The sequence below is a fragment of the Bos grunniens genome, chromosome 18 (assembly GCF_055505025.1).
Source record: "Bos grunniens cultivar Pamir isolate PY7600 chromosome 18, Bosgru_T2T1.0, whole genome shotgun sequence".
Classification (NCBI taxonomy): domain Eukaryota; kingdom Metazoa; phylum Chordata; class Mammalia; order Artiodactyla; family Bovidae; genus Bos; species Bos grunniens.
This window is the reverse complement of record NC_141182.1, coordinates 50512832-50533620: the sequence shown is the minus strand read 5'-3', so window position 1 is coordinate 50533620 and position 20789 is coordinate 50512832. Positions and strand designations below refer to the sequence as shown.

At 51.9% G+C, this 20789-nt stretch overlaps 1 protein-coding gene across 7 annotated transcripts in view; it reads right to left on the bottom strand.

Moving 5' to 3' along the window:
• AXL (AXL receptor tyrosine kinase) overlaps positions 1 to 13610 on the bottom strand; it is a 35597-nt gene extending 21987 nt beyond the window's left edge. For 4 of the 7 annotated variants that reach the window (XR_015146031.1, XR_015146032.1, XM_086352649.1 and 1 more), the window contains exons 1-6: positions 12405 to 12972; positions 11085 to 11307; positions 10645 to 10745; positions 9752 to 9928; positions 4090 to 4170; positions 3843 to 3958 (exon numbers count right to left, since the gene is read on the bottom strand). Coding sequence is in view for 5 of the 7 variants with exons in the window: in XM_086352649.1 (XP_086208775.1) it covers positions 3843 to 3958; positions 4090 to 4170; positions 9752 to 9928; positions 10645 to 10745; positions 11085 to 11307; positions 12405 to 12468 (762 nt within the window). In the remaining 2 variants the exon portion in view is untranslated. Of the gene's footprint in view, positions 1 to 3842; positions 3959 to 4089; positions 4171 to 9751; positions 9929 to 10644; positions 10746 to 11084; positions 11308 to 12404; positions 12973 to 13520 lie in introns of those variants that run through there. The other 3 variants (XM_086352652.1, XM_086352653.1, XM_086352654.1) reach the window with 2 other exon arrangements.
• Between the last annotated feature and the right edge of the window lie 7179 nt (positions 13611 to 20789).

Sequence of the window (20789 nt, the reverse complement as noted above, 5' to 3'; positions counted from 1 at the left end):
GATGAAGCTGGGACCTGAACCCATCCTATCTTCAAAACCTTTGCCCTACTGACAATAAGAATATCCTTTTAAGAACATCAGTAATGGTAATAATACTCTTCTGTCCAGAGATGCAATGCATCTTAGTGCTGAAGAGCACAGATACTGGATCTGGGATTCAAATCCAGCTTCTCCTACTCCCTAGTCCTGTGCCTCAGTTTCTTCATCTGAAAAATGGGATAACAACAGTGTTTCCCTTCTTCACAGGATTAACTGAAGTGATACCCTGTAAGCATGTAGAAAAGTGTCTGTGCAGGGCTTCTCTGGTGGTCCAGTGGTTAAGAATCCACCTTGTGATGAAGGGGACATGGATTCGATCTTGGGTCTGGGAATATCCCACACGCCACGGGGATGTGCGCCACAACTATTGCGCCGGCACTGTGCAGCCCCCGAGTGGTGACTACTGAAACCCCCGTGCCCTAGAGCGCATGCTCCACAGCAAGAGAAGCCACCACGACGAGAAGCCCGCACACTGCAACTCGAGTGCAGCCCCCGAGTAAGCCTGTGCACAGCAACAAGGACCCAGCACAGCCAAAAATAAAGAAATATTTAAAAAAGCAAAAAGAAACAAAAAAAGAGTGTCTGTGCAGACTGAGCGTTTGTCATTGTTATTTTGTGTGTGAGAGATTGTCTGGCCACCAGTGTCAAACCCAGCACATCCTGCAGAGCGGCAAAGGCTTCTCCACCCACTTGGTCCCCAGGACTGGCGAGATCAGGATGGGAGGGACCACAGCTGGGGAGGACGTCCGTACAGCCCTTCCCCACAGAACCACAAACTCGTCACACCCCCACAATCCACAGCCACACAGCTCAGGGGTGCTACCTTCACCCTGGGGAGCATCCAGGCAATATAACCACGACACACACTGTGCTGGGAAAGAGTTACTGCTCACAACCAGACTCCATCGGGTCCAAATCTTTGCTTGGATATTATTTGCTGTCTGATTTTTTTTTTTATTTTGGCCATGCCATGTGGTGGCTTACGGGATCTTAGTTCCCCGACTAGGGATCAAACCCTTGCCGCCTGCAGTGGAAGTGTAAAGTCTTAACCACTGAACCACCAGGGAAGTCCCTGCTATGTGATTTAGAGTGAGTGTTTTTACCTCCCTGGGTCTCAGTTCCTGTCTCTGGAAAATGGGCCTCCGAGAGTCTCTACCTGTCAAGGTGAGAAGTTTACTGATATAATGCCCATGAACTGGCTTGCCTATCCTGTCAACAGCTAACTTATTTTGAGTGTCAGCTGTGTCCCAGACACCCTGCTAAGCACATTAGTCCGGAATGAGCACCCATGGGGTTCAATTCCTTTTTTTATTCCCATTTTACAGATGCGGAAACAGAGGCCCAGAGAGATCCAGCAGCTTGCCCAAGGTCATACAGTCCCTGAGTGGGGAAACCACAGCAAGGCCTGGGGAGGAGATAGCAGGAGTGGGGGAGGTGGTCTCCTTGCCTGCTCTCTGACCCACACTGACTGTCCAGAAGGGGAACCTCGGCCGGGACAAAGGGGACATGGGCGCAGACTGTCAGCCTCCCCTTGCCCACCCCCACTTCTCTTTTCCCTTGCACGGCTGTGACCCTCCAACTTGAACCCTGAGCTCATGCACAGCAGGAAGTGAGACCTGGAGAGGGAAGAGGGCACACTTCTGCTTTTCTTGGGGGACATTGGATGGATGTGGGTTGGGGGTACAGCTGGTGTCTGACCTGGCATTTGAGGTCTTCCCAAATCAGCCCAGCTTCTGGGATTGAAACAGTTTTAGCCTTTTTAGCCACTGGGGAAGGCAGGTCACTTCCCTTCTCTGGGTCTCAATTTCTTATCTTGAAAATGGGAAGATGAATAATCATTACTTTCTGGGGTTAAAATATCAAGTGAATGTGAGGTTGTCCCCAGGGCCAGGGTCTTATAAGAAAGGTAGCTCCTGTTTAATCAAGCCCCACTGGCTCTAAATGGCCTTTCAGAAGTGCCCTTTGGGTTTGGCAAGACAAGGGTTTGGATCCCACCTCTGCCACTTCCTGGCTTTGTCCTTGGGCAAGTTGCTTAACTACTCTGAAACTTAGTTTCTTTTTGAATTTTTTGGCCGCACCATATGGCATGCGGGATCTTAGTTCCCTGACCAGGGATCAAATCCATCCCCCATGTGGTGGAAGAGCAAGTCTTAACCACTGGACCACCAAGGAAGTCCCTGAGCCTTAGTTTCTTCATCTGGAAAATGAGTGTATCCATAGACTCTACTTTACAAAACACTCAAACAAGTATGTGTTAAGCTGCAACACAAGGCCCAGCACATAGTGGCTGTGTTATTGTTTTTGTTCTTTAGTTGCGTCTGACTCTTTGTGACCCCCTGGACTGTAGCCCACCAGGCTCCTCTGTCCATGGGATTTCCCAGGCAAGAATACCAGAGTGGGTTGCCATTTCCTTCTCCAGGGGATCTTCCTGGCCCAGGGATCGAACCTGTGTCTCCTGCGTTGGCAGGCCGATTCTTCACCACTGAGCCACCAGGGAAACCTAAGCACATAGTGGACATGCAATAAAAATTGGTCATTGGGAGTTTCCTGGTGGCCTAATAGTTAGGATCCTGGGCTTTCATTGCTGTGGCCCAGGTTCAGTCCCTGGTCAGGGAACTGAGATCCCAAAAGCCATGTGGCATGACTGAAAAAAAAAAAAAAAAAGCTGGTCACTATTCAATATTGTCATTTCCCACCATGAGCATTGTCTCATCCTCACTTAAACTCTCAAATCTCAGACAACTTCAGGCCAGAACCAGATCGCATATTTGGAGATGTGTGCTGGTTTGTTTTTCTTATTCTAGAGCAGGAGCAGCTTCAGTGCAGAAGGCTGGGTCCAGCTCACCTCAATTATCAGGTATTCTTCCAGTAAACGTTTCCTACTCAGTGTCTGGCCCTGCACTGGGCAGTAATGGGAACCCAGAGATTTCCCTGGTGGTCCACTGGTTAAGACTCCACGCTTCCACTGCAGGAAGGGGAACTAAGTTTCCATCCCAGCTCAGGGAACTAAGCTCCCACATGCTGTGTGGCAGCCAAAAAATAAAAATAGTAATAGTTTTTAAACATAAATAAATAATGGGGATGCAGTGGTGGTTGAGCCAGCTCAGCCCTGCCCCTCCCAGAGCTCACAGTCCAGTTGAGAGATAGACTCACCCCCAGAGAGTGACAAGCCAGAGTGGTCAGGGATGGGATGGGAGAAGCCCAAGGGCTGTGAGCACCCAGTGGTGAAAGATGGCCCTGGTCCCTGCTGTTTCAGGGTTTCTATTCTGGCTAGAATCAATTTCACCAACATTTAAAAAATGAAAACGGCAAATAGCTTTTTGTTTGTATTTTGCCACGTTGCTCTACTTGCAGGATCTTAGTTCCCCAACCAGGGATTGAACCCGTTCCCCCCAGCAGCAAAAGCATGAAGTCCTAACCACTGGATGGCTAGGGAATTTCCAAAAGCAGCCAATAGTTTATTGCATGCTTTCCAAGTTCCAGATACTATTTTAAGTTTGTTAAATGCAGTCACTCACTGAATTCCTACAGCCAGTCTACCAGGTTGGGACTACCGTTATGCCCATTTTACAGATGAGAGAACTGAGACCCAGGGACGTTGAGTCACCCGCCCAAGCTCATGCAGCCAGCAGCTTGTTGGAGCTAGGATTTAAACCCAGGACATCTGGCTTATCCCAAGGTTCTACTGCCTCTCAAACGAATGGCTAGGAAAGGCTGGTATCCCAGGGAGAAGATGAGGGCTTATGGCTCTGGGTGGAAGGAGGGCTGAGATGGAGGCAAGGAAAGGCTGTGGTCTCACCTACCTGCAGAATGCAGTGGGTGAGGGGGTAGATGCCACTCAGGCCTGGGGTCCAAGCCACCTCCAGTTCCGTCGGCTGGGTGGAAACCAAGTGGAGGTCGTGGGGCCGCTGGGGGAGCACTGTGGACAGATGAGGGGAGGGACTGATCTTGTGCCCGAAGCTCCTTGCCCAGCCCTCTACCCCAGCTCTGACCTCTGACCCCAAGCCCATACCCTCTAACACCCAGCTCCTCAGCTCCCTCTCCTGTCACCTGTGATGGTGGCCGTGCGGGATGTGGTGATCCCCTTGGCATTGTGGGCTTCACAGGAGAAAGAAGCAGTCTTGTTCAGGCCTGGGGAGTCATGCGAGGGGGGGCCCGGTCAGAGAGGGGAAGGAGGGGGTTGGGGCCCGGCTGAGCATGCCCCACCACACTCCATCCCCAGGATCAGTCCAGCCCCCAGTGGTGTCTGCTTGAAGGGAGTGTCAAAAAGAGAGGTGATGTATGGGGAATGCAGACCTCCACCCCCAAAGACAGGCCAGCTAACACCACCCTGACACAGACCTAACCCCCACCAAGATAGACACATGTACATGTACACACACACAGACACACACTCACACACAGACACCACAAACATATGGCCCAACATACAGTTATACACACAAATGTACACACTTACATACAGAAACACACATACTCATACCTAGACACAGGCAAACACACAAACATATACACACAAGCACAGACACAATCACACTGAGCCACAAGACACCCGTAGAGTCGTACACACCTATTAACACACACTTAAGAAGCAGGCCTTCATGGGGTTGTGTAAACATAGGCATGTTTGTTCATTTACAAGCTTGGTTGCGACCAACCTCTCTCCCCCAAACTCAGTTGCTCTAGCCCCACCGGCCTCTTGGTGTTTCTAGAAGGTACCAAGCATATTTCCACCTCGGGAAGTTTGTACTTCCATTCCCTCTGCTTAGAAAAGCATTCCCACAGACATCCACCCTCCTTCACACTCCTTACTCAGACCTCACCTTCCAGCCACTCTGTCCCTCCCCAAGCACCTTGTCAAAAATTGACATTCCCTCGTGGCTCAGCTGGTAAGTAACCTGCCTGCTATGCGGAGACCTGGATTCGATCCCTGGGTTGGGAAGATCCCCTGGAGAAGGAAAAGGCTACTCATTCCAATATTCTGGCCTGGGGAATCCCATGGACTGTATAGTCCATGGGGTCGCAAAGAGTCAGACACGACTGAGTGACTTTGACCTCCACAGCCAGCCTCCTCCCTGCTTTACTTTCTCTCTTTGGTTCTCCTCATCACAGTATCCTTCACATGGTCCTGTGTCTCCTGTTAGCTGAGTGTTGACCCAGAGGGTCAGGGGTTTCAGCCCTGCTGTATTCCTACCCCGTCCCTGCCCCCCGGGCCCAATATGGCCTGGTACACAGTAGGTGCTCCATAAATGTTTGTTGAATGAGTGGCTGGATTGGTGTGGATACATTTGTGTACTTATGAGCATTTCAGGGTGTGTGCGTAGCAATGTGAGCATGTGTAAATCCATGGGTGAGTTCGTGGAGGAGTCTTGAGTAGCTGTTTCTGAGTGTCTGAAAGCGGGATTGCCTTCCCTTCCCCAGTGTGGTGGTGGTGGCAGCACAGGCAGACACACATACACACATACGCACACACACAAAGGCACATACAAGTACACAGGCAAACACAAGAGACACAGACACACAAACACTGAGAGACACAACACAGAGCTATACAACGTCCACAGATTCACACACACACACACACACACAAAGGCATATAGAAGTACACAATCAAACACAACAGACGCAGACACACAAACACACACAACACGCAGAGCTATAGAAAGTCCAAATTCACACTCACAAAGGCACATACAAGTACACAGGCAAACACAAGAGACGCAGACACACACAGAGATGCACAACACACAGAGCTATACAATGCCCACAGATTCACACACACACGCACACACACAGAGTCTGGGTGACAGGATGTAAGGAGGACCAAGTCTTAAATCTGTGTGTGCTGCAGGTCTGTATCCATCTGTGTTTGCGTGTGAGTGTCTGCTGGCCTCGCTGCGGCTCCCGCCTTCGCTCTGCGCTGCGCTTGTTCCCACCACCATCAGCAGCTACTCGCAGACACAAAGTTTCCTTTTCTCAGGCGGCAGAGGGAGTGGACGCAGGCAACGGCGGCGAGGCCGGAAGGGGGTGGGCAGGGAAGCTCCAGGGCTCCGCTGCCCGGGCCGCGGTTCCCAGCCAAGGTCAGGTGCCCGCAGCCCCCGCGGGCCCAGCCGAGGGACAGGACGGCCCCGGGCGGCCTGCCCGGGGAGGTGGGGAGGGAGTTCGGGAAGCCTAGGTGCCCTCCAGGCACCTGGCACGTGGGGGCCCCCGCCAGGGTCACGGTGCTAGAGCCCGCGCGGCCCGCCGCCCGTAAAGGAGCCCGCGGGCGGGAGGGGTCTGGAGCCCGGTCCCGTTCCGACCGCAGCATTCCTGCCCCCGCGTGAGTCACCCCAGCGGGCCCCCCCGCACTTCCGGCCGGCCGAGATCCCCCTAGCCAGGCCCCAGCGGCCCGCACCTTGAGGGAGGGAGGGAGCCGGGGCGAAGGGGCCTGGGACCCCCTCCCTCCCGGCGGGTTCTCGGGCCAGATGTGCTTTCCAGATGTGCCGGCCCTCCCCCACCCCGGAGCGCAGTTCGCTTTTTCCGAGGGAACGGGAGGGATGGAAGCAGAGAGGGGCCGCGCCCTGAGTCAGATCCAGGGACAGACGCACACAAACGGACGGAATTCCTAACACGGCACCACCGCGAATTCCTGCATACACGCACAGTGAATCACGCTTAACATACAGGGGCAGTTGCTGGTCCTCAAACAGAAAACAGCAACACTGGTCAACTGCCGCAGAGGCTACTGTCACAAACCAGCAGTGACACAAAAACATACTCGTTGACTTATATGTAGACACAGGGGGCTGACATTGACACATAGACACACACATGCCCACACACAAGCATAAGCAGACAATCAAACAAGCCCGCACGGACAGCAGACACCTGTGTGCGTTTAGTCTCAGTCCTCTCCAACTCTGCGACCCCGTGAACTCTATGTAGCTCTCCAGGCTCCTCTGTCCCCGGAATTCTCCAGGCAAGAATACAGGAGTGGGTTGCCATTCCCATCTCCAGAGGATCTTCCCACTCGGGGACTGAACCTGGCTCTCCCTCGTTGTGCTGTGCTTAGTCACTCAGTCGTGTCCGACTCTTTGCGACCCCATGGACTGTAGTCTGCCAGGCTCCTCTGTCCATGGGGATTCTCCAGCCAAGAATACTGGAGTGGGTTGCCATGTCCTTCTCCAGGAGATCTTCCCAACCCAGGGATGGAACCCAGGTCTCCTGCATCGCAGGCAGATTATTTACCGTCTGAGCCACCAAGAAGCCCTACAAACACTCAGTAACACAATATACACCTAGGCTGAAGCTGACAAACACACCAGCCTCCCTGCAGATTGAGATACATCCGCCAACCGACAAATGCACACCGAGGCTGAAGTGGACAAACATACACAACAGGGCGCAGGTCAGGCTGATGTGGGTGCGCTCGCACACAAACACAGCCACGCCTTGCAAACACAGCCGGACACACTCAACTCGCTTCGGACACATTCATCAAGATGCAGAGTGATACAGAAACACACACTTGCATCGACACACAGGGCTGCTGCAGACACACAAGCGTGGAGATGCTACCAAGCGCATGTAGGTGACGCAGACACATATATACACGGGCTGGTGAGGACCTCAAGTTCATCCACCAAGAGGTAGTCAGGGCTGGGACTGACACACCAGAAAAAATAGAAGCTGAAGGGTATTGTTATTACCTGCTGTGAATCCCACACAGACACACACACTTCTATAGGGATCCATGGGACAAAGCTGTATACCAACATTCTCACCCTGCGACATACATACAGATATCACAGAGATATTCATACACAGACAGCCACAGTGGAAATGAGGAAACACGCCAAGTTGTCCAATGACCCATCCTGACTCCACAAAGAAACAAAATCCCCACCAAGACACACTCACACCTAGAGGAACACACCTGTAAGCTGACATGGTCACCTCTATACAGTGAGGTGTGCAAAACAGCCTTCAGACACACAGTGGCTGTGGTCCATCACTCTGCCATCTCTCCTCACACACACATACACTATTCCACCCTCACACAGTGAGTCACAGCTATGAACACACAAAGAGGGATGGATACCAGGCCAACACTGAGATTCTTAGTCACACACACTTACACTGACAACCCCTGAGAAACTTATAGAAGTATGCCATAAAGACCCAAACATGGGCTTCCCTGGTGGGGCAGTGGATGGGAATCCCCCTGCCAATAAAGGGGACATGGGTTCCATCCCTGGTCCAGGAAGGTCCCACATGCCACGGGGTAACTGAGCCTGTGGACCACAACTACTGAGCCCTCGAGCTCTGGAGTCCCATTCTCCGCAACAAGAGAAGCCACCGCAATGAGAAGCCCGTGCACCGCAACGAAGAGTAGCCCCTGCTTGCCGCGACTAAAGAAAGCCAAAGCAATGAAGACCCAGCACAGGCAAAAAAAAAAAAAAAATAAAGAGAGAGACCCATACAGTGGGACAGATGGCTAAACTGACAAAACATACCTAGTAGTGCTTGCACACACACACACTCACACACACATCGGAGACATTCTCTGCAGCTGGCCCTCACTAAGGCACACCCTCATCCAGAGAGGTTGATGCTGACAGAAGCACTGAGACACAGATCCAGAGGGCCAGGGAAACACCCAGACTCTCCCACCACGCCCTCCACATGGGGACACACACACAGACCCTGCCTGGCAGCTCCCATGCTGATAAGCACACAGATCCTCTCACACCTTCGCCCTCCCTTTCTCCCTCTTCCTGGGATGGGCTCGGGGATCCATCCCCCCCACCCCTCTCCCCGTCCGGGGTCCTGCCAGGCTGACTCAGGCCTGGAGTGAGCCCTGGGCCTGAGTCACTCCTCTGGAGGCCAGCATGCTCACCGCTGCTTCCTCGCACACTCAGGGCCCCCGGAATGCTGGAATGTGAGCCTCTCCTTCCACCCTAAGAGACCCTCCATCCGGAGCACCCTCCCAGTGCCAGCAGATGAAGGTAGCAGGTTGGGGCTGCTGGAAGCGAATGGCTTCCAAAGTCCAGCCACCTCCCTCTGACTGACTCAGCCTCCCCCATCTGGGTTCCTCTGTCTCTCTTTCCTCAGTGAGGGGAACTCCCTGTGCCTAGGGTCCCCTAACTCTGCCTGACCACTGCGTGACCCCCCAAGCTAGGTTCTGCCCCATCTGTGAGGTGTGGAAAGAGATGGTCACCCTGAGACTGGGAGGGTGTCATCTGTCACTCAGCCCTGCCCCGTCTCTCTCCTTCTTGGGTTACATCTGCAAGGAGGAGGAGAAGAGGAGGACCCAGTTGATTCCGGTGTCCTGCTTGGGGTCAGGGGCTGACAAAGGGGCATCGGGCCCACACACACTTGGCCATGGAACAGCTCAGAGGAAACCCAGGACAAAGGACGCTATTCAGAGAGGCTGGCGTGAATGGAGGGAGAAAGAGCAGAGACGACAGAGAGACAGGGAGACAGACACAGAGAGAGATGGAGAACAGAGAGACGGAAAGAGAGCACAGAGAGAGAAATGAGATCGATGGGGACAGAAATGCAGAGACAGAGATACTCAGAGACAAAGAGGAAAAACTAGAGAGGGACTCAAAGACAGGGAGAGACAGACAAGGACAGAAGGATGAGGAGAGCCTCAGTGGAGGCATGAAGGGCCCCCCGCTTCCATCCCGCCTGGCCCTCTGTCCTGAGCTGATCACATCCCTGGACTCACCTGGAATGCGGAGTGTGTGCTGGGGGCTGTGGTCCATGGCTGAAGCCAGGGAGACAGCATCCTGGAGCCAGAGGAGGTCCACGGGCTCTGGGGGTCCCTGCGCCCGGCAGCTCAGGTTGAAGGGAGTGTTGGCAACCACAGTCCTGTCCTCAGGCTCCTCCAGGAAGTAAGGCAGGCCTGGGGGAGCAGTGGTAAAGGCTGGGGTCCCTCTGATCCCCCTAGGGGCCTGACTCGCTGCGAGGATGATGTAGGCTGCTGGGTCTTTGACGCCTATGTCTGAGCCCTCAGGATACCTCTACTTCCAGGACACAAGGTCCCATATATCCGACTTCTCTCAATGTCTGACCCCCTTCATGTTTCTTTTCCAGAATGTCGCTAAGTCGTATCTGACTCTTTTGCAATCCCATGGACTGTAGCCTGCCAGGCTCCTCTGTCCACCAGATTTCCCAGGCAAGAATACTGGAATGGGATGCCATTTCCTTCCTTCTCCAGGAGATCTCTCTGTCATCTCTCCCGACCCAGGGAGTGAACCCCCATCTCCTGCCTTGCAGGCAGACTCTTTGACCACTGAGCCACCTCATTCCACTTTATCTATGAGGAAAGTGAGCCATCCCCCCAATCCCCAGCAATGGGGGATAGGGTTAAGTCTCCCGGGGTGGGGGAAAGTGGTAAGTTGCCTTGGATCTCTTATCTGACAACCCCCAAGATAGCTTTTCCCCCCAAAACACATAATCTGCCCCTCCAGGCTTGCCCCCAATAATTTATAGACTCCTTGCCTGACCCTCCCAAGATCTCTGACCTTCCTAGGCCTAGGACACCCTGAATCCACCAGCACCCTCTGACCCCTCCCTCAGGACTCTTGCCCTCCCAGGACCTCCGAGCCCAGGGCTCACCTTCCAGCCCCACGTAGCCAGGCTGAGACACAAAGGTCTTTTCTCCCAGGACCACGGCGCACTGGTACCATCCCGCATCTGAGAGCTGCAGAGACGAGATTCTGACAGGGCAAGAAGAGGGACAGAGAGATTCAGGGTCAGAGCTGGACCTGGCGGGGGGTGGGGGGTCCTCAGCATTGAAAGCGGGGAAGGGGGTCTGGCCCGGAAACTTGTAAGAGCTAGGAAGTGGGTGCTATTATTAACTCATTTTACAGAAGAGGAAAGCGAAAGCCGGGGTGAGTTACGTCACATGGTCAGAGCCACGCAGCTCGCGAGTGGCCACACTGCCATCCAGCCCAGGTGGGGCTCCTGCGAGTGAGTGCCCACTTGGCCTCACGTGGTGGAGGTGTGGGGACAGGAGGGACATGGGTCACGGCTGGTCGGAGGGGGAGGCTGGGCACCTGAGTTGGCTGACCACTTTCCAGTCATCCTGCCCGTCTTCGCCCAGGGGCACCTGGGTCTGGGTGCTGTCTGCCAGCTCTAGGACCTGTCCATCCCGAAGCCAGGTCACCTCAGGGGGCTCCCCCTGAACCTGGAGCTCACACCGAAGGGTGCCCATGAGTCCTCGGGCACCGGTGATGTTCCCCGGACTCCCCACAAAGGGGGACACTTCAGTCTGTGGGCCTGCAGGGAGATGGAAGAACATTAGCTCGGGAACCCCTGCTTCCCTGGACTCCTCGGTTCCATCCCTGCCGGCCTGCCTACGGCTGCCAGGACCCCGCCAGGCCCTTAGGCCCACATAGTTGTTGAGTGACCTCAGCTGGGGGGGCGGAGGGTGGAGGCTTCGTGAGGAGGATGGGAGCCTTCCCAGGGGACTGGGGTCCGGCCTCCATCCCGTTGGGAAGTAGGCCCAGCATCTGGCAGCCTCCCACGCCCTGACTGCCCGGCTGGCCTGCCCCTGCTTAGGGTCTCTAGAGACTTCACAGACTGGGCTGGTGGATGGTGGGGAAGAAAAGGAGATGGGAGGGAGCTAGGGGAGAGAGAGAGAAATGGGGAAGGAGAGACAGAGAGCGGAACCGGAGAAAGTCAGGCAGATGGAGAGGAACAGAGACTCAAGAGAGACCGAGGATGAGAGACGGAGAGACCCACCTAGAGGGGAAAAAGTTGGGGGAGAGACACACAGAGGGAGACAGAAGGACGCAGACAGAGAAGTAGATAAGAGACACTTAGAGCACAGGGTGAGGGAAAGACAGAGAAACGGAGACCCACAGAGATGGCGGGCGAAGGCAGAGCCCCTGGCCCCGGAGGTGGGGCACACGGACAAGTAGCACTGGGGTGAGGAGAAGTGGGGGTGACTGATGGGAGTTTTCCCCCAGGGCTCCGGAGCCTCCGCACCCTGCTGCCTGACTTCGGGGTCCCTTACCCTCCGCTCAGCCCCTCTCTGCGAGGCCCCCAGGTCAAGCCCAGCCCCTAGCCCTCCGCGTCTCCTGTCTGTCTGTCCCATTGTTCTGTGTCCATCTCTTCCCCATCTCTGGGGCTCCCAGTTTCTGTTTCTTGTCCTTTTGTTCCTCTCTCAAGGGTCCCCTTTTTTGTCTTTCCCGGCCTCTCTTGATTTGTCTCTGTGTCCCCCTTGTCCCCCTCTCTGTTGTCCCAAGGAAACTCCCCGAGCCGGCTCAGGACTCAGCGCCGCCCCCCCTCAAACACCTGCCATCCGTCCCCCTTCTCCCCCCCCAGCCCCTCCACGAGAGGTCCCTCCCCACAGGCCCCCCATCCTCACTCACCCTTGGGAGCCACGCGCCCCCAGCAGCACAACGCCCAGCACCAAGCCAACAGGACCTTGCCCATCCTCGGGGCACCAGGCAGTCAGTGCCAAACTTTCCTCAGAAGTTGCTGGGCACCCTGCGAGGGAGGGGGCAGGGCCGGGCTGTCCCCGACCCTCCCCCCAGCTCCCAGCTCCCCCCGCCCTGATTTGGCACTGCCCGCCTGGCACAGCGTGGTGGTTGGGGGGTGTCCCTCGCGGGCTCGGCTCAGCGGGCCGCCTTCCCAGCTCCTCTGCCTCCTTCTCTCCCTCCCAGACTTTGGGCAACACTTTCTCCGCCCCTGGCTCCCCGTCGCTTCTGCCTCCGCCCACAGGCTTGGAGCCCAAGAGGCCACCTGGACTTCGAGGGGTTAACGCAGAGAGACGAGGACCCGTTCGGTCTTAAAGGGGCCCTGGAGGGAAGCTGAGGAGGGGGCAGGGGCCCCTGGCGGCTGCGCCCCTGCTCTGGGGCCAGCGGGGCAGGGAAGCTGAGCGTCTCTGTACCCCAGCTCTGGGCGCTGTCCCTCTGGGCTCTCTCTCCGTGCTCGTCTGGTAAACATTCCTCCAGAACTCCACTCCCCTCTGTGACGCCCCCCTCCCCTGCCTCCACCCCCAGCCCAGCCCAGCCAGGCACTCCCCCTTTGCACTCGCAGCTCCTCAGACCAGGACACACACACACACACAAACTCAGATGTCATCCACACACACAGACACACACGAGAGGCTGGGACAGGAGGAGACAAGCAGGGACACGCCGCCGGCCCACACTCAGACAAGCCGGGTCAGGAGCGCCTCCATTCCTGGAAAAAAGTCTCAGAAACCAGAAAGGGGAGGACACCGCTGTGTGGGCATCCCCGGGGTGCACTGATGCGGGGGCGGGGTGGGGGGAACATCATACCCCCTCGTACCAAATAAAGACCAACGTGGGCACAGAAACAGGATGCCAGTGGATGGGCACTCACAGGGGTGGGGGTGGGGGTAGCCTGAAGACCTGGATGGGAATCCTGCCTCTGCCACTAACCCCATGACCTTACAAGGGACTGGCCTCCCTAAGCCTCAGTTTTTCCATCTGTAAGCTGGGAATAAGGACAGAACCTACTTGGCAGGCTACGGGGACAGGGCACGCGTAGTTCCGTCGCACGTGGTAACGACAGCTGACTAGGTGTCCTTGGTTTTTCTGCATCTCACGGGTCTGTCTCTGGGCGCTTGCGTTGCTGTCTCCCTCTGGTGGTTTGCGTATCCTGATCCTGCAGATCCGGTGCAGGTGTGCTGGTTTCTCCGGCTTATCCATTTCCCTTCCCCATGTGTTTTGCACATGGGGTGTGTGTATGTGTGTGTGTGTGTGTGTGGTCTCTCTGAGCCTGAGTGTTTGTGCAAGACAGGCTGAACTCCCAACTCTCTGCTCTTGGCCGTTCTGCTTCTGTACTGGTATCCCCACAGCTCTTCACAAATGCCTTTCAGCCTCTCCAGGCCTTGCCCATCAGCCCCCTTTCCTCAATCCTTTCCCACCAGGACCTTGCCTTGGCCTCCTCCCAGGCCTCCTTCAACCCATCTCCCATTTGTAACCAGAGGGATGTTTCTGAAACTCAAATCTGACCCCATTCCCTCCCTGCTTAACCCTGGCCCCTCACTGCCCTCGGGATGAGCCCTGGGCTCCTCAACTTGGCACTCAGGGCTGAGGCTTAGCACCCTCTTTGAGCTGTCTTACATTTCAGACCTCAGCATCTATCCTGCCTCCCGAGCCTGACCCTCAGGGTCTTCTCAAATACCTCCTACCTTCAGTAAGTTTCCAGCTGCCATGGAGGATTAGACTCAGCTAACAAACCTCTCTCCTGCCTGGCCCTGCTCTCTTCTCCATGACCTCAGCCTGGTCCAGCCCCGTCTTCTCCGACCTGGACTCCTGCTCTGGCCTCTTCCCTGGTCTTCTGGCCTCTACTCACCTCCCTCTAACCAGTCAAGAGCAAGAAGAATGTCTTTTGGGATTTCCCTGGCGGTTCAGTGGCTAAGACTCTGAGCTCCCACTGCAGAGGGCCCGGATTCCATCCCTGCCCAGGGAACTAGATCCCACATGCCACAACTGAAGATCCTGCAGGCCACAACTAAGACTCGGCGCAGCCAAATAAATAGATATTGAAAAAAACAAAAAAAGAGAAAAAGACTGTCTCTCAATCCCAAATCAAACCCATTTCCTCCTTTGTCCCAAATCTTCCATGATAAACCCCCAAACTGCTTGCCGCGTGCCCCCTGATGTCCACCCCTTGGCTCCTTTCTCTTGCTCACAGGTCTCCGGGCCTCCTCCTGTAGCCCTTTGTCCCCAGCTCCTACAAACCCCTCAGCCCCATCTCAATTGCCCCATTTCCATGGCATCACTGCCTGGTACTTCCCAGTCAACTCTAGGTCCCCGTGTTATTCACTCCCAGCACTTTGTCCTTTTCTTTGTTTGTTTGTTTTTTTCTAAATATATTTATTTATTTAATATTTTTCTTTTTTTTTTAAATACATTTATCTGCTTGTTTGTTTGGTTGCACCAGGTCTTTATGTGGTATCTTTAGTTGTGGCATGAGAACTCTCAGCTGTGGCGTGTGGGATCTAGTTCCCTGAGCAGGGATCAAACCTGGGCCCCCTGCATTGGGAGAGCAGAGTCTTAGCCACTGGACCACGAGGGAAGTCCCTGTCCTTTTCTTTGGTGACGCTGCATGAGTTTTCATGATATATTTATTGGTGCAGCTGTGTGTCTTGTGTCTTCCTTCTCCTGTTGGTCTGTGGGCTCTAAGAGAGCAGGCATTGGGTATCTCTTGGTCATCACTCTGTCCCCACCACCCTGTAAAAGTCTTTCATAAAGGGGTCAATTAATTATTGTGGCATCGTGGAGGGGGGATGCAAATATTTGCAATGATCTGCCCACTTGTTTGAATATGTTGGGGGACCATACGCACCTAATGGACCTGCTGTGTGCATGGCCAAGTCGAATCTGTGTTCGTTCTCTCAAGAACTGTTTGCTTGGGACTTCCCTGGTAGTCCTGAGTGGTTAAGAATCTGCCTTTCAATGCAGGGGATATGGGTTTGATCCCTGGTAGAGAAACTAAGGTTCCCACGTGCCATGGGGCAACTAAGCCTGAGTGCTACAACTACTGAGCCTACCAGAGAAACATTTATCAGGATGCATCATGGGCAGTGAAGACAAATACATCAAGGGAAGGGATTTCAAGGGGGTGGAGAGTGCTGTTTTAGGGAAGGTGGTCAGGGAAGGCCTCTCTGAGGTTACGATCAAGGTCTGAAGTAAATTAGCAAGTGAGTGAGTCATGTAAGGAAGGGCATTCTAGGCAGAGGGAACAGCCAGTGCACAGGCCTGGAGGCCGGCTTGTGGAGAACTCCAAGGAGGAGACCCGTGTGGCCTGAATGGATGGGGGTCATGGAGGAGGTAAGGTCAGAGAGGGTGTCAGCCTGGCAAGGAAGACTATGGGCTTTTATTCTAAATATGATAGAATGCACTAGGGGGCTATTTTTCCTACCCAGCTTTATCAATGTATAATGGACAGATATATAAAGGACTTCTGTGTAGCTCAAGTGGTAAAGAATCTGCCTGCAATGCAGGAGACCGGGGTTCACTCCCTGGGTCGAAAAGATCCTCTGGAGAAGGGAATGGCAATCCACTCCAGTATTCTTGCCTGGAGAATTCCATGGACAGAGAAGCCTGGCAGGCTACAGTTCGTGCGGTCGCAAAGAGTCGGATACGACTAAGTGACTAACACACACAATGGACAAAAGTGTATAAAATATTTAAGGGGTACGGCATGATTCACTACATGTATATATCGTGGAGTGGTTACCACAATATATTTCGTTAACCCATCCATTGCCTCCCATAGTTACCATTTTTTTGGTGTGGATGGTGAGGATATTTATGATCTACTTTCTTCATAAATTTCAAGTATACACTACAGGGGCTTCCTTGGTGGTCCAGTGGTTAGGAATCTGCCTTGCAATGTAAGGGACACGGGTTCGATCCCTGGTCCTGGAAGATTCCACATGCCTTGGAGCTAGTTGCCTTTGCACCACAACTACTGAGCCCATGGGCCCTAGAGTCCGTGCTCTGCGACAAAAGAAGCCACAACAGTGAGAAGACAGAGCACCGCAACTAGAGAATAGCTCCCAATATATGCAACTAGAGAAAGCCCATGTGCAGCAACAAAAACCCAGCACAGCCAATCAATCAATCAATATGCAAGACAGTATTAGCTATGTTCCCCAGGTTGTACATTACATCCCAGAGTTTGTTCATTTTGTAAATGGAACTCTGTACCCTTTGACCAGAATCTCCCCATTTCTCACCCAGTCCCTGGCAACCACCATTCTTTTACTTTTTCATTTAATTAATTAATTATAGGTGGTGGTTTAGTCGCCAAATTGTTCCAACTCTCATGACCCCACGGACTGTAGCCCACCAGGCTTCTCTGTTCATAGGATTTTCCAGGCAAGAATCCTGGAGCGGGTTGCTATTTCCTTCACCAGGGGATCTTCCTGACCCAGGGATCAAACCTGGGTCTTCTGCACTGCAGGCAGATTCTTTACCGATTGAGCTACCAGGGAAGCCCCTGTTAATTATTAATTGAGAGATAATTGATATACATTACATTAGTTTCTGATGTACACAGACATTCAGTATTTGTATATATTGTGAAATGATCACCATTGTAAGTCTAGTTTAACTTCCATCACTACACAGTGACAGTTTTTTGTTGTTGTTGTTGTTAAGAGAATGTTTAGGATCTACTTTCAGGGGTCTTTCCTGGGAGTCCAGTGGTTAAGACTCTGCTTCCACCGCGGGGGGACCAGGTTCAATTCCTGGTCAGGGAACTAAGATCCCGCATGCTGAATTGCACAGCAGAAAAAAAAAAAAAAGAAATCTCTTTTTGGGACTTCCCTGGTGGTTCAGTGGCTAGGACCCCATGCTGCCAATTGTGGGGGGAGGGGGCGGGTGGGGGCGGGGGTTTCAATCCCTGGTTGAGGAACTAGATCCCATATGCTGTATCTAAAGATCCCACATGCCCCAATTTAAATAAATAAATAATTTTAAAATAATCTATTCTCTTAGCAACCTTCATATGTATAATACAGTATTATTAACCATGATTACCAGGCACCTATTACATTATATCCCTCTCTGTTTTGTGATTTTTCAGTTTTTTTAAGATTCCCCATATAAGTGATCATATCACAGTTTGTCTGACTTAATTTCACTCAGATAATGTCTACAAGGTCCATCCATGTTTGTCAGAAATAGCAGGATTTCCGTCTTTCTTATGGCTGAACAATATTCTCCTACTTATCTATGTCACTTTCCCTTTCCTTTTCTTTTTTTTTGTCTGCATCACAGTGTGTGACACTTCCTTGACTAGGGATTGAACCTTTGCCTTCTGCAGTGGAAGCGCAGAGTCTTAACCACTGGACCACAACGGATGTTCCTATGTCACATTTTCTTTATCCACTCATCTGCTGACACAGACTTGTTTGTGTGTCTTGGCTATGGTGAATAATGCTACCATGGACACAGGGGTGCAGATATCTCTTGAGACACTGATTTTGTTTCCTTTGGATATATATCAAGAAGTGGGATGGCTAGATCCTATATAACAATTTTATTTTTAAGTGTTTGAGGAGCCTCCAAGCTGTTTTCCATAGTGGCTGCACTAACTTACATTCCCAACAACAGCACACAAGTGTTTGATTAGGGGAGTGACCTGATTTGATTTGGTTTCCAAAGATCTCCGGCTTCCCTGGTGGCTCAGTGGTAAAGAATCCGCTTACCAGTGCAGGGGACACAGATGCGATCCCTGGTCTGGGAAGATCCCACATGTTGCAGAGCAACTCAGCCTGTGGGCACCACAACTATTGAGCCTGTGTTCTAGAGCCCAGGAACCACAATAAGAGAAGCCACTTCGAGAGGCCCATGCACAGCAACTGGAAAGTAGCCCTTGCAGGAATGAAGACCCAGGACAGCTGTAAATAAATAAATATGGCTTTACTGAGACCAGTAAGTGAAAGGTTGATGGGAAACTTTCTAACAAGGGCATCAAGACCTGGACACACTACATGGGACAATTTATTATTGATGCTGGCAAGGGACCCAGCACTCCCTAGCGAGGACCTCTTGCCAGAATAAGCCCACATCTGATCTAACTCCCAGTTTACAGGGAATTCCTGGCAATGGAAAGACATTTTCTTGAGTAGCACCCCCAAGAAGCCATCAGCCAAATGCGGGATGTGACCCAGTTTCTTCAAGAAATTAGTGGCATTACCAGAAGAGAAAAAGGGGGAGAGATAAATTAACAATCTGGGATTAAAATATATACCTGGCTATATATAAAATAGATAACAAGCATCTATCATATAGCACAGGGAACTATACTCAATACATTATAATAACCTATAATAGAAGGGAATATAAAAAAGAATTATATAATTATGTAGATGTATAATTGAATCACTGTGCTGTTGTGCTGTACATCTGAAATTAATACAACACTGTAAATCAACTATATTTCAATAAAAATTAAAAAAAATAAGTAGCATTCAAAAGACTGGGGAATGATTACAGCTTAGAAGATTTCCCTGGTGGAGCAGTGGTAAAGAATCCACCTGCCAATGCAGGAGACATCCCCTGGAGAAGGAAATGGTAACCCACTCCAGTATTCTTGCCTGGGAAATCCCATGGATAGAGGAGCCTGGTGGACTACTGCCCATGGGGTTGCAGAGTCAGACAGGACTGAGAGACGGAGTACAGCATCCAAATGAAGGCACTGTGGGGTGAGCCTGTGAGCGCTGATTTGAGAAAATACGACCACAAAGTACATTTCTGGAACCTTCGGGGAAAGACGAACACTAACACTGCAAAAGAGCTAACTGTGATAGGTGTGAAAATGTGGATCATGGTTGTGACTTTTTAAAAAATCATTTTGTTTATTTTTGACTGTGGTGGGTCTTTGTTGCTGTGCAGACTTTTCTCTAGTTTCAGGGAGCAGAGGCTATACTCTCGAGTTGCAGGCCACGGGCTTCTGACTGCAGTGGCCTCTCTTGTGGAGCACAGGCTCTGGGGCGCTCAGGCTTCAGGAGCTGTGGCTCCCGAGCTCTAGAGCACAGGCTCAGTAGTTGTGGGGCACGGCTCAGCTCCGTTGTGGCATGTGGGATCCTCCTGGATCAGGGATCCAACCCGTGCTTCTGGCTTTGGCAGGTGGATTCTTTACCACTGGGCCACCAGGGAAACCCCAGAGTTGTGACTTCTAAAAAGTGGATTTTAGGGAATTCCCTGGCGGTCGAGTTGTTAGGACTCCAAGCTTTCAGTGCTGAGGGCATGGGTTCAGCTGGGGAACTAAGATCCCGAGAGACACATGGCCAAAAAAAAAAAAAAAAGGATAGATTTTAAAGGGGGAGTTGTTTTAATAAGTTAGGAGCCTTTGTTGGGGATAATGAAAGTTTTGTGTATAGATAGTGTGATGGCTATACATTGTGAAGGTATTTAATACACTTATAAGTGGTGAAAATGATAAATGGATATATTTTACCCACTGCCCACCCAAAAAAAGTGAAGACCACACTAATTGTAAATACTTTTACTTTGGGGTCTGACAATTATTGTTAAGCCATTCTGAGTTTATGTTCTTCTTTGCTTGCTACTGCAATCATTCTAATATGTCAACTTTCATATTAATGCAGTACAAGGTCCGTCCTTCCATAAATAAATGAGTTTGCTGGTATTTCTGGTTCCAAATTTTCCTGAATGTGAACTAGCAAAGGAAAGCTAATTGTTGCCTTAATCAATTAATTAGGTGGCACCTTACGGCATGTGGGAACTTAGGCCCCTGAGTAGAGACCGAACCTATGTCCCTTGCATTGGGAGCATGGAGTTTTAGTCACTAGACCACCAAAGACATCCCCGCTGCCTTAATTTAAATAAAAAGAGCAAACCTCAAACCTCATTCATTCCTTTTCGTATCCTACTGACATAAAAAGTGAGTAAGTATCCAGTCAATAAGTCATGTCCAACTCTTGTGACTCCATGGACTGTGGCCCACCAGGCTCTTCTGTCCAGGACATGAAAAGTAGCAATAATAATAAATCGAAGAACGTAACATATATTTTACGTTACGTTATTTATGCCTGTGAAGTTCCAGAATTTTTCACATCCCTTCCTTTAAATTAAGTACATATTTTATTGTTTTCGTTTTTAATTATTTCTTTGGCCATGCCATGCAGCATGTGAGATCTTAGCTCCCTGGCCAGGGATCAAACTTGTGTCCCCTACTTTGGGAGCATGTTAAATTGTGTGTCTTTTAGATGCTCAACCCTCAGTGAAGGCATCATTAACTAG